The sequence below is a fragment of the Chiloscyllium punctatum genome, chromosome 3 (genome assembly GCF_047496795.1).
Source record: "Chiloscyllium punctatum isolate Juve2018m chromosome 3, sChiPun1.3, whole genome shotgun sequence".
Lineage (NCBI taxonomy): Eukaryota > Metazoa > Chordata > Chondrichthyes > Orectolobiformes > Hemiscylliidae > Chiloscyllium > Chiloscyllium punctatum.
The window spans coordinates 78,759,015-78,772,476 of record NC_092741.1 but is presented as its reverse complement, the minus strand read 5'-3'; the positions used below and the strand labels follow the sequence as shown (position 1 = coordinate 78,772,476).

Below are 13,462 nucleotides of genomic sequence, written 5' to 3'. Positions count from 1 at the left end.
ACAAACAAGTTACTGGAAAAGCTCAGCAGGTCTGGGAGCATCTGTGGAGAGAAATCACAGTTAACACTTTGGGTCAAATGACCCTTCCTCAGAACTTGAAAGTTTTATTCACTGTTTACAAAAAGCAATTTCTACATAACAGATTTTGAAAGTGACCTGAATTGACCTTGAAAGCCAACTACTAAAGATAAGACAATTTTAAGAACTGCTAATGGTGAATATTACATAGGTATTTATTATTGGAATGCAGTATAAGTACATACATTACTTACATATAAACAAATAATGTGTACAGTGAAATATACAGAAGTTATAATGCTTACAAATTCCACAGTGAAGTTTGCAACATTTGATGTCAGGCTAGTCTTTTATTATATTGGACACCTCTTATAACAGATTAAGGAAAGAAAAAATGTATTTTGCTTATTTTTCCATGTGCATTTGTTTTTCCTTCACCATATTGGACCTGATTTCATATTTTTGTGATGTGTTATTTGAGTATCTAAGATTTCACTATTAAATGCTATATATGCAATTTTAATGACCAGACTAAGATTGTGCATACAAGTGCTTTGGAAACCACTGTCACTCACAAAACATTGAACGTTGGTGCAGTCACTGTCCCACATTGTGTGTTTTAACTCTTGATAGGGAAAGAAAAAGGTTTTGAGTTGCATGCACAAGACAAACTTCTGTAAAGAAAACTGCCCCTTTTTTAGGCATTGCATATTCATCTAAAATTTTCAGAAAATGGTTATGGCTACCCTACTGTGAGTCAATGTTCTTCCAAGGCTCATAGCTAAAAATAGCAACCTTGGCATTAAAGGCCATCAGAAGCTATATTAATCAATAATTTAAATATTTGGTGACAGGCTTAAGAGCACATATAAAATGCTAATGTTTCCCTTCACAGCATAAATATACTACAGGTATCACCATACTACAGCAAACTGAGATTAGGGACTTAGTACTTGAGTTAAATCTCTTGCCATTTTGTACCTAACAATATGTTCAATTGCCTGATATAAGTACAGCCTACCACAAGGTGGAGGTTTAGCAAATCTGTCGCAAGAGGTACACCAGGAGCTAAATGTATTACAATTCAACCTAAAAAATGTGTGCTTAATGTAATATTGTATGGAAGAACACATAAACAAACAAGCAAAGTTTTGACATTAAAAGCTTTCATAGAAAGCATGATTAGTGCTCTCCATACATATGTTTAGAGCGCTGTATACTGTACTCAGTTTATGCAAGACATTGTTTTATTTTGTAATTTGATGACAAGAATTATTCTGTACTTTTTTCTTTTATATCTTTTAAAAGTATGATGCATGACCTCTACTGCATAATTTTGGAGTGAAAATCAACCAGATATTAAATAAAAATAAGTTTCTTTTTGTGACATCCATTTGACTTAGTCAATGAAAACAGTTAAAAATCACACAATACCAGGTTATAGTCTAACACCACCTGATGAAGGAGCAGTGATCCAAAAGCCAGTGCTTCCAAATAAACCTGTTGGACTATAAAATGGTGTTGTGTGATTTCTAACTTTTTACACCCCAGTCCAACACCGACATCTCCAAATCAATAAAGAAATACTGCTCCAGGGTCATTTTTGTGTGCTGGAACTGTTTAAGGGGCCTGAAACATATTTTGATGTTTGGTGAACAATTGTAATGTGGTTCTAATAACGTTTAATATTATGTCAATGCTTTTTCTTTGCTCACCCTGTTTACAGCAACTTAACATTGAGAATCATTAAGAGCACGGTGAAGAAGTATTTGTAACTGCATGTAATAAAGTGTAATTAATCTTAAATATACAGTTTGTGATTCATTGCAGTTTTGCCAGTCTCTTATAAATGTATGTAAATAATTTATGAGCTATGAATTATGAAGTGATATAATTTAAATATACCTATTCTTAACATTTATCATAGATAACAGTTTCATTTCTCTATATATCTCATATTAAGAAAATGTACCTGCAGCCAACTGCAATGATTAATAACTTAATAACCTTTAAGCAGAATGGCTGGAGATACAAAATGATGCCCAATATGTTTCTGAACAGCTCAGTTTGAACTTCCCTGTGTTGTAGCAGGAGAAGGTTGATCAGCCGAAGGAGTAAGATCCAATGAAATGGCATGGCTGTATCCTACTGACATCATTCGGCTCAATTAAGATTTAACAATATCATGCAGCAGTAAGAATTTACAGGAAACAGGGAAGATTTATTTTTATATAACTTGTGAAGGTTTCTTGTGGGTCAAGAAGACCAGCAGTCCTTATTTTGCCCCACTAAGAAACCTTGGTCCTTCCTTTCCCCAGGTCCTTTCCCTCATAAACATCAACACTCACATGTACAACCTCCCCTCCATACTTACTTTGCTGGAAACTTTCGGTGAAGCCATCAAATTATGTTGGTGACTGATGATGACTCTATCATTCTTCTCAGTGAGCTAGTGTGAGGCCAGAAAATGACAATCTTCTGGGCTAATAATCTGGGTAGAGCCTAATCATTTACTGCTGATTTTGCTCCTCTACCCTTGATTTCTACTCTGTTCTTTGGTCCTAAAATTCACCCCATTGTGAAGCAATAATTACAAAGTATAAATTGTCTAAATGAAAATTAGTAAAGGCTGTCAGTTGGATTGTCACAAATAAATGTTTCTGTTGTTGGGTGTTGTAACTCATTTATGCTGATATTTCTCGATCCTTCGCGAAACTCTACACAGGATACACAACACAAATACTGCTACAACACTGTAGCAAAATATATAACAAACTTGTTTTTGATATGCTTGAAGAAAATGTTTATATGTTTAAAGTCAAATTATTCCATCATGGTGGAGGAAGTTCAAAGTGTCATTCTCAGGTAATGGGTTAAAAATGATTATCTCTTGCAGTTCCTTGGATAAACAATCTTAAGATGGAAAAATGGGAATTTGATCTCCTTAGGCCAAATATTTTGCATGGCTTTAACAGTAAAGCACATCAACTCTGAATAAACACTAGGATTCTTGTAGTGATTGCAGTCCTCATGTATTATTACACAAAACGTGCCAGTAGACAAGTTAGATATTAAGTTTGAATACAAGTATAATACCGTGATTATCATTTCCGTTAAATATTAGGTGCTGAAGTACTGACACTGGATGAAATTGTAACATAAACAGGTTGCACTATACAGATATAGATCAACTTGTTTTCATTTTTATGGCAAATTATTACTTAAATCAATTAGTTGTTTGCATAAAAGGTGTCATTAGATATTACAAAAAAGGAGTTTATTTACAGTCTAGTAACAAAAGTTGTTTCGGTGTTGTGCATTGCTACGGACATTTCCAATGTGCTCTAAGAAATTGGACTTCCTTTTCACCGCTTAGCAGATAATGATGTTAACAGCAGCATACCAAAGTTTTAATTACCATGACAGAACAAGAGAGTCACATTTTACAGAAACTACAGTGGTAGTTAATGCTCTTGAGCTCCTTATATGTATGGAGAATGATTAGGGATTAGATGTGAAATAGGGAGGCTAGTGACCAAAAGTAAATTAGACTGAATTTAAAATCTAATCCCAGATTAAACACACAATTCAGTAATATACAAAATAGCTCAGTGTCAAACTAGTATTTACAAAAGTATGTTACATATTTACATTTCTGTCCTGTGGTTGTGTTTGTTGTTGGAAAGGAAATGAATGTAGAGTTTCCATCTGATCAATTGTAAATGTAATACTGAGAAAGTAGGCAAGTTGTTTGACTGCAAACCCCCATACATACCTACTTGTTCTAAAATCTATACTTGAAAAGTTAAGTTGTAGATTTTTTTGGAGTTGCTGAGAGATTTTTAATAATACTTAAACAATGCAGTCAAATAATAAAAGAAAATTCATGTGCAGTATGGGAATTGCATTTGAAGCTCCAGTACCATAAACACTGACACTAAGTGAATCATTATTTCAAGGTGATGATAAAAGACACTTAACAAAAAAAATCATCTAACCAGATCTATTTAATAGTAAAAACAATTCTGTTGAAAACCTGATGATTTTATTACTTTTTTGGGAGCTTTGTCAATGCAATCCATATTGATGCTTGGACTATCTTGGCTTACTTCTTTCGAAACAATTTTCAAATGCATCATTATTGAGATTTGCATTTTGAGTCACTGAAGAGTTTTAATCATGATGGTGCACAACTATGATTAGTTTTATGATAAATTCCTAATCTTAAGTGGACCATAAGAAGATCCTCAAATATCAGTCTATAATGTGACTGCCTGCATGTTAGGTATTAATTACGTAACATTAGGGTTTATTCTCAGGTATTCTGGGAAAATAAAGAAAATAAAATATTTAGAAAATGCTTCCCAATTCTCTATCATTCATTCATGAAAGTACTGAATTGTGCTCTTATATGGCTGTGCAACATCTCGATGCCAAATACTCATTGTTTATGTAGCAAAGAAGTGAGTGTTTTTTGGTTACTGAGGTTCAGCTATTGAGCATATTAGAACCATTTCCAGTTTGCTCCCATCTAATACTTGTTCATTATTTAGCAGGGGGTCACTAGGTAATGATTGTGGAATGAAGTCGGGTCTAATACTCCTTCCCCATTCCAGGATTCCCCATTACCTTTTTGAATTGTGGAAAATTATTTTCTACATAACTTTTTTGCCTGAAACATGGCATGTAACTTATTTAAGAAAAGTCTACTCATCAATGTTTGAAGCACTCTCGCCTACTGATACTTATACACAAAGTTAGTAGGAGAATTACTGGAATAGTTTCACAGCTAAAATTGTGCTGGAATATTTGCGATACATCATTTGAATAAAACAATTGTATGAAACAACATAATAGTCATTCTGATATATCCCATAACCTACACTTTTTAAAATGAATTTACTGATTGGTAGTTCTGATGACTCTAGAAAACTACTGGAAGATCAAAATGTTACTGCATTCTTTAGGAGTCTTGGTGATAAATATTCATTTATATTGCTTATTAGTCCAGAATGGATACAAGTGAGTAAAATGTTTAACACAACAAATTAATTATTTTAAACTGGGAAAATAAAAACACACCGATGATAGTTTAGAACTGTAAAGGTCCATTATTAAATATATTTTGCATTTTGTATTAGTGCTTTTCCTATGAATGTCTTTTTCTGAGAGGAAATGGCTGTATATTCACTCTTCTGTAGAATCAAATCGTGTAACAGCTGTATAGTGAGCCCATCACTACATCAAAATGACAACAGTTTACAACTGTCAAAATTGAGGAGAAGATTTAATCAAAATCTTCACAACGTGCACCTGTACTCTCCAAACAAAATTCAAATGAAAACAAATGCATTTTCCCCACTGAAATATTGAAAGAAAATTAGGTCACCTATCAGCTTCTGTAAATGAATTTGGCAATCTCACCTTCTGTTATTGACAAGGTTGCCTCATTTTGTTAAGTCTAAACAGCCAGGGACAGAACTGAATCAGGCCTATTGGTACAAAGAATGAACTAACAGTTTTGTTATTGATGATTCAGTGAAATTTTGGCAACCTTGATGACTAATGTTTTCACACTGTCAGACATGGGGAATGTAATTTTTTTTTATTGGGCAGAAAATGTCTGGGCATTCATTTAAAATGGGAGTGTCTTCTCTCAATTGGAAACAGTGGCAACCACATGGTAAGGACTCAAAATAAATTGAAATATGGTTGATCTCAGTTTCAATTTATCAACAGTCTTTTTATCATTGCCTGCTTGGTGTGGTAATAAATTCCTCAAAATCTAACTTTTCTCCCTTTTATAAGAATTTATGAGAAACTATAGATATGAGTATAAAACAATTATCTTCACTTTACACTCACATCAATCTCTTCCTTTTACTGAAATGACCAAATGGAATATAATAACTGCATCTTGTTGAAAATAAACCATTATATAGTCATCTCCATTCCATCCTATTTACTGAAAAAAAACATGATGACTGTTGATCGACAACTTTTGAAAGTTTTGGATATCACTCTTTTGATTAAACATTTTTGCTTTACATCAACACACAGTGTTGCAGCAATCACTTGTATGGCCAGCTAAATGTCCGCCCAGTGATCTGATAAAATTTCTGATTGAAAGGATGAAAAAACTTGTGCAGTTTGTTAACAACCATGGGATCCACCTCAGGATGTATCCGTCCTTTACTGCCTGCCAGACACTTGTTAAACACAATGTTAAATCGTAAACAGTAAAACCCCCTGGTGGCATTAAAGTACAAATTATACTGGCTTATTCTGGGGGGCAGATTCAGAAACTTCTCCACTAGCTGCAGTTCAGGTAATGGCTCAGTTATCAGGCGATCACCATCCACAATGTGAAACTGTTCAATGGGAAAGTACTTGAGCCACCTCTCAAGGTGTTTTGTGTATATACTAGTTCTCACAGCCTTGTATTTAGTATTGACCTCGCAGGTAGTTGGGTCAATTGCAAGCTTCTCAAATTTGTAGTAGGTTTTGTTCTTCCTTTCCTTGCCCTCCAGCACCTGAGTGTAATCTGAAATGGCTCGGGTCGTTGGCTCACGCACAATGATCAACAATTTGATGGATGAGTTCATTTTGTAAATTCTTTCAGGGACTTCCTCTGTGATGAAGTATGCTGGGCTTTTCTCAATAGTGATCTGATAGGGGTAGGAAAAGGGCATTTTTTTCCGGTACCATTCAATACCCTTAGCATAATTTTCATCATTGTCAAAGAAGTGGATTTCCTGCGAGGCTTTGACCACAGCTGGGTGTAAGTTCAGCATTTCGAGAAGGGCTCGTGTTCCACCCTTGCGGACACCGATAATAATGGCCTGGGGAAGCTGTTGCACCATGTTGTGTAGTCTGATTTGTTCCTTTGTCACATTGCCTTTGCGTAAGTCATGTGACAAGCCTCGTTTGTACTGTAATGCCCGAAGCATGATTTGCTCTTGGTCCCCAAATTGACCTTCTATGGGACATGTAGGCTGGAGTCTGAAATGAAACAAATGTGGTCAGTATAATAAAACAAAGAACTGCAGATGCTGGAACTCTAAAACACAAACAACTTGCTGGAGAAACTCCGCAAGTCTGGCAGCAACTATTGAGAGAAAGCAGTGTTAAAATATCTGGTCCATTGACCATTTAGAAATAAATTCTGAATAAGGCTCACTGGACTCCAAATGTTAACTCTGCTTTCCTCCTAAAATGCTGACAGCACTGCTGAATTTCACTAGCAAGTGCTGTTTTTGTTAAACTTGTTCAGTATAATGGCTATTAATACACTTGTGATAATTTAACCACATTGAAGTGAGCCATTGAAAATATGTATATAATGGCATTTAAGATTTTCAACTCACATTATGTCGTAATGACATCCATTATCAAAAGTTATCAAAATATCTTTCAGTTGAAGTTATGCTTAACACTGGGTGTTGCCTTAATAAAAAACTTGTGTTATCAGAGGAGAATGTTACTATCATAATACAAGCATGTTTTCTTTTTCACTATAACCCTAAATTATAAATGATTCAGTTTCAGGGGACTTGGACATTATCTCCACAGATCTCTGTGAAGACTGATTTAGGAGATCACTAATTAGATAAGCTGAACTTTTTCATCTTCATTATCAAGTGGTAAGGGGCAGTGTGGATCACTGACCTCTTGTGGAATCTAATGGCTCCTATTCTGTTGAAAGCAGATGTATCCTACAACAGCTGTACAACACATTTCTGCTCAGAGGTGAAAATAATCCTTAAAAGTATTCCAGGAAGGCTATTGGGCCTTTTGACTAAATGTTTTGAGGAGAAACATGGCCCTCACATCTTATGATAAACATGTTATGTTTTAGTAAGAGAACACTAATATCATCAGAAGTATTTCAGAAACTCGCCCCAATCACCAACCTTGCTGACTGAAGGAAAAAATGGACAGAGGTCGACAGCAATGATGGAGTGATAAAGCAGAGAAAATAGCGAGCATGTCTAATATCTAATACTGCAATATTAAATAATTTACATTTAATTTTCCAGAAGCTGTTTAGCATGCATACCGCATATTTTTTGAATATTAATTTTAATATAACAGTAGATTTGCTGTCCGTTTTCTGAAATTTGTTTTATAAATGGAACAGAACATTTTATTGTCAAGTGCCAACATGTCTTTTTCTGCAACATAAAATATGAATTTGGCATCCCCTCCCCATTTGTGTCACTTGCAATGCTCTTATGTACCAATTGAACTCTATGGGATCAAATAGGGTGATTCAACATTAGGAATATGTTAGCACGATTACTTTTGACCTGTCATCTCTCTACCCCTGTATAAAGAGGAGAAGAGTACAGCAAAGTGGAAACTTAGGATGATGAAAAATTGTTCCTAGGTATAGGAATATTTACTTTTTGGTGAGGCAGGAAATGTATTTCAAAAGGTTACTATTTTATCCATACATATAGCCAGATAAACACCATGAGATTGATTTGATAACATTGCATTTAATGTAAACAGAACAGTACTGGATCACTCACTATACCATGTACAATGGTGCATTGGATTTCACCATCATGACTAATATCCAAATGTGGAAATGCCAGATCTTTTCAGAAAGTTACCTTTCTCGTTGCCCTTCTATAGGGAATATGTTGTTGAACTTGAGAGGGTGCTGAAAAGATTTGCATGGATATTACTTTGACTGGAAGATTTGAGCTATAGAGAAAGGCTAAATAGGCGTGGGCTATTTTCACCGGAGCATCAAAACCTTTTAGAGGTTTATAAAATGATGAGGGACATGGACAGGGTGAACAGTCAAGGTCTTTTCCCTGGGGTGGGGGAGTCCAAAACTAGATGGCATAGGTTAAAGGTGAGATAGGAAAGATTTAAAAAGGATCTGAGGGGTAACTTTTCACTCAGGGAGTGGTGGGTGAATGGAATGAGTTGCCATAGGAAGTGGTGGAGGCACTGATTCACAACATTGTGAATGAAGTAATTTCTCCTCATTTCAATCCTAAATGATCTGCTCTTTATCCTAAGAAGGCCCATCGCTCATGCCATTCATTTAGGGGAGGCAGAAGACTTAAACTTTCCTGTATACTTGAATTCCGGTCATTTGGATAATAAAGTCTCTGCTTTGCCGTTTGAGAACACTCACCCTTATGATGACGAAAGTAAGAAAGGTAAAGCTGCCTACTTATTTCATTGAAGTCACCAGTAACAGGCAACAAGAACAGTTGAACAACTCACCTGAAGAAGTCATTCTAGATTTGAAATGTTTTTCTCCCTACTGATGATGCCAGACCTGCTGAGTTTCTTCAGCATTCCTTGTGTTTGTATCAGTATTTTGCTTTTATTCAAGGAATCTGTACGATGTCCAGCAAAACTACTGGATTCTATGGAAGGGGTATGCCTTTCAAACACATTTATTGAGAATTGCCCATCAACTGCATTAATGGTCAAACTAGAACCATTTTTCTGTCAACAGACCCCTAGTACCTTAGTTATCAGCCATATCAAATAATTCTTTGTAATTTCAATATCCTAGCATGTGTTCCCTTTAAGAAAGCACAGTATTTCCTTGATATTTAAACTGGACTCTGAGAAGCTGAGGTTTTGCCATGAGTTGGTAATGATGAGATCATTCTACCACAGTCAGTTATCTTCTCCTAATGATTGTATGTTTGAAATAAATTACTGTGATATGGGACTTTTCACTCTCTGTTCCAATAAACAAGGGTTAATTTATTTGTGTTGTTACAGTTTTAATGTTAAGAGAGTATGAATAATATTTTGTTTAATTCTTATCATGGGATTTGAGCATCACTGGCAAGGTCAGCATTGTCAACTATGGTGAGAACCGTAGCAATCTATGTGATATAGGTATACTTACAGCATTGAAATAGGAAGATTTCCAGGATTGTGATCTGGTGACAATGAAGGAACAACAATTTAATTCATAATATCATAAGAAATAGGATCAGGAGAAGGCCACTTAGCCTCTTGAGTTGCTCTGCCATTCAATATATTAGATCTAATCTGGTTGTGACATGAACTCCACTTTTCTGTCTGACCCCAGAAAATTTGATTCTTTTATCAACAAAAAAATCTGCCTCAGTTGGTTTTGAATAGATTCTACTAATCACCATTTCAGCATTCTCCTGCCTTCTTTAATGCCTTCTCCTGTAACCCACAGCAGCAGAAACCAGCAATACTTGCACAGCTTGCCAGGTGAAACCCTCATCTGTTTTTCCCCTCAGTGCTGATGACTTTGGCCCTGAACAGATCTGTCGGCCTGATCTTGATGAAACACCAAGCTCACCTTTACATCTGGTACTTCTTCTCCAGGACTATTTGGAGTCCCAGCAGTGGCCATGGCACCTGAGACAAGAGACCTCGTGGTCATTTGATTGGCCAACAATTCTCAGAGGCAGGGCCTCCTATGTGATACAGCAAGAAAGCCAACTTGAAGCCAAGTGACAGTCATTTAATGGCTGTGCAGTGTGTTGGCCAGGTTCAATCATTGTCATTCATGCTCAATGTCACTTCTGTGTTGAGGGGAGGAGGAGGACGCACGGGGTCTTTGCCCCCAACATAAGATTGAGCCCCATAGGTCACTATAACTGCATCATAGGTCACTATAACTGCGTCAGTGGCAGTGACAAACTATAAGAAGTGTACTTTAAAAATTGCAAAAGACTTAATCATTTCCACTTTGTGAGATTTTTGAAAATTAACCTTCAACATTTATTCTAAATCCTTATTTGTTTCATTGCTAAATAAAATTATATTGCTAAAATAAAGAACAATGCAGGATTGACCTTCAGCAGCACTGTACTCAAGAATTTTCCTCCCTTGCCTTTCAATCCCTCAGTGCCTACAACCTTTTTCCTTCCAAGTATTCACAAGGGAAAATACAAACAATGTGTCTTTGCCAAACAAAAATACCTCTAATAAAATCAATGACTTTTGGTCTCTCAGGGAATCAAGGGATATGGTGAGCAGGCAGGAAAGTAAACTTGAATCTCCAAGTCATGATAATATTAAATGGTTTGATGGGTCTCCATAACCTGTTCTAGGACAAGCATCTCCATTGAACTGGTGGGCAAAATGCTAGGAGAAAGTGAGGACTGCCGATGCTGGAGATCAGAGCTGAAAAATGTGTTGCTGGAAAAGTGCAGCAGGTCAGGCAGCATCCAAGGAGCAGGAGAATCGGTGTTTCGGGCATAAGCCCTTCTTCAGGAATGAGGAGGGTGTGCCAAGCAGGCTAAGATAAAAGGTAGGGAGGAGAGACTTGGGGGAGGGGCGTTGGGAATGCGATAGGTGGAAGGAGGTTAAGGTGAGGGTGATAGGCCGGAGAGGGGGTGGGGGCGGAGAGGTCAGGAAGAAGATTGCAGGTCAAGAAGGCGGTACTGAGTCCGAGGGTTGGGACTGAGATAAGGTGGGGGGAGGGGAAATGAGAAAGCTGGAGAAATCTACATTCATCCCTTGTGGTTGGAGGGTTCCTAGGCGGAAGATGAGGCGCTCTTCCTCCAGGCATCGATTTGCCATGGTCTGGCGATGGAGGAGGCCAAGGACCAGCATGTCCTTGGCGGAGTGGGAGGGGGAGTTAAAGTGTTCAGCCATGGGGCAGTTGGATTGGTTGGTGCGGGTGTCCCAGATGTGTTCTCTGAAACGTTTCGCAAGTAGGCGGCCTGCCTCCCCAATGTAGAGGAGGCTATAAAATGCTAGCAAGGTTGAAATATCAGCCCAACTGTGACTTAAATATTTGAGTCATGGGGATTAGATTTTCTTTGCAATTTTGATGCAATTGAATACTTATTTTTCTCTAAGTTGCAAGGTTTGTGAAGTTTTGTAGCTCAGGTTGAGGTTTAGGGTGTAGGTTTGCTCGCTGAGCTGTAGGTTTGATATCCAGACCTTTCATTACCTGGCTAGGTAACATCATCAGTGGCGACCTCCAAGTGAAGTGATGCTGTTGTCTCCTGGTTTCTATTTATATCTTTCTCCTGGATGGGGTTCCTGGGGTTTGTGGTGATGTCATTTCCTGTTCGTTTTCTGAGGGGTTGATAGATGGTATCTAGATCTATGTGTTTGTTTATGGCGTTGTGGTTGGAGTGCCAGGCCTCTAGGAATTCTCTGGCATGTCTTTGCTTAGCCTGTCCAAGGATAGATGTGTTGTCCCAGTCGAAATGGTGGTTTTTTTCATCCGTGTGTAGGGCTAGGAGGGAGAGAGGGTCGTGTCTTTTTGTGGCTAGCTGGTGTTCATGTATCCTGGTGGCTAACTTACTTCCTGTTTGTCCTACGTAGTGTTTGTGGCAGTCCTTGCATGGAATTTTATAGATGACGTTGGTTTTGTCCATGGGTTGTACTGGGTCTTTAAAGTTTGTTAGTTTTTGTTTGAGAGTGTTGGTGGGTTTGTGTGCTACTAGGATTCAGAAATGACAGCCAGACTACTGAGACCCCTCGGAATCCTAGTAGCACACAAGCACACCAACACTCTCAAACAAAAACTAACAAACTTAAAAGACCCAGTACATCCCATGGACAAAACCAACGTCATCTATAAAATTCCATGCAAGGACTGCCACAAACACTATGTAGGACAAACAGGAAGTAAGTTAGCCACCAGGATACATGAACACCAGCTAGCCACAAAAAAACACGACCCTCTCTCCCTCCTAGCCCTACACACGGATGAAAAAAATAACCCACCATTTCGACTGGGACAACACATCTATCCTTGGACAGGCTAAGCAAAGACATGCCAGAGAATTCCTAGAGGCCTGGCACTCCAACCACAACGCCATAAACAAACACATAGATCTAGATGCCATCTATCAACCTCTCAGAAAACAAACAGGAAATGACATCACCACAAATCCCAGGAACCCCATCCTGAGAAAGATATAAATAGAAAGCAGGAGACAACAGCTTCGCTTCACTTAGAGGTCGCCACTGATGATGTTACCTAGCCAGGTAATGAAAGGTCTGGATATCAACCCTACAGCTCAGCGAGCAAACCTACACCCTTTTCTCTAAGTCATCAAAACTGGACATAATATCCAAGTGCGGTGTAACTAGAGTTGATAAAGCATGGCACTGGACAACACACAGCAGATCAGGCAGCATCTGAGGAGAAAGCGAGTTGATGTTTCGGGCATAACCCTTCATCAGTCCTGAAGAAGGGTCATGCTGAAAACATCGACTGTCATGCTTGTCAAATGTTTCCTGACCTGCTGTACTTTTTCCAGTGCCACAATTTATCAACTCTGACTCTCCAGCATCTGCATTCCTCACTTTCTCCTAGTGGCATAACTAGAGCATAATAAAGTGTAAATTCCATTTCCTTTGACTTATGTTGGACTGTTATGCTATGTGGTTCAACATCATATTAGATTGGTAGGTTATTGGGACTCTATTGTCATATGACATGTCTTGTGTCACCTGT

At 37.7% G+C, this 13,462-nt stretch overlaps 1 protein-coding gene across 2 annotated transcripts in view; it reads right to left on the bottom strand.

Annotated features, from left to right (window-relative positions):
* Positions 1 to 209: 209 nt before the first annotated feature.
* The window catches only part of LOC140460939 (heparan sulfate glucosamine 3-O-sulfotransferase 5), a 253,699-nt gene continuing 240,446 nt past the window's right edge, over positions 210 to 13,462 (bottom strand). For both annotated transcript variants that reach the window (XM_072555695.1, XM_072555686.1), the window contains one exon: positions 210 to 7,020. In XM_072555695.1, coding sequence (XP_072411796.1) covers positions 6,090 to 7,020 — 931 coding nt within the window. In that variant the 3' untranslated portion in view covers positions 210 to 6,089. The remainder of the gene's footprint in view (positions 7,021 to 13,462) is intronic.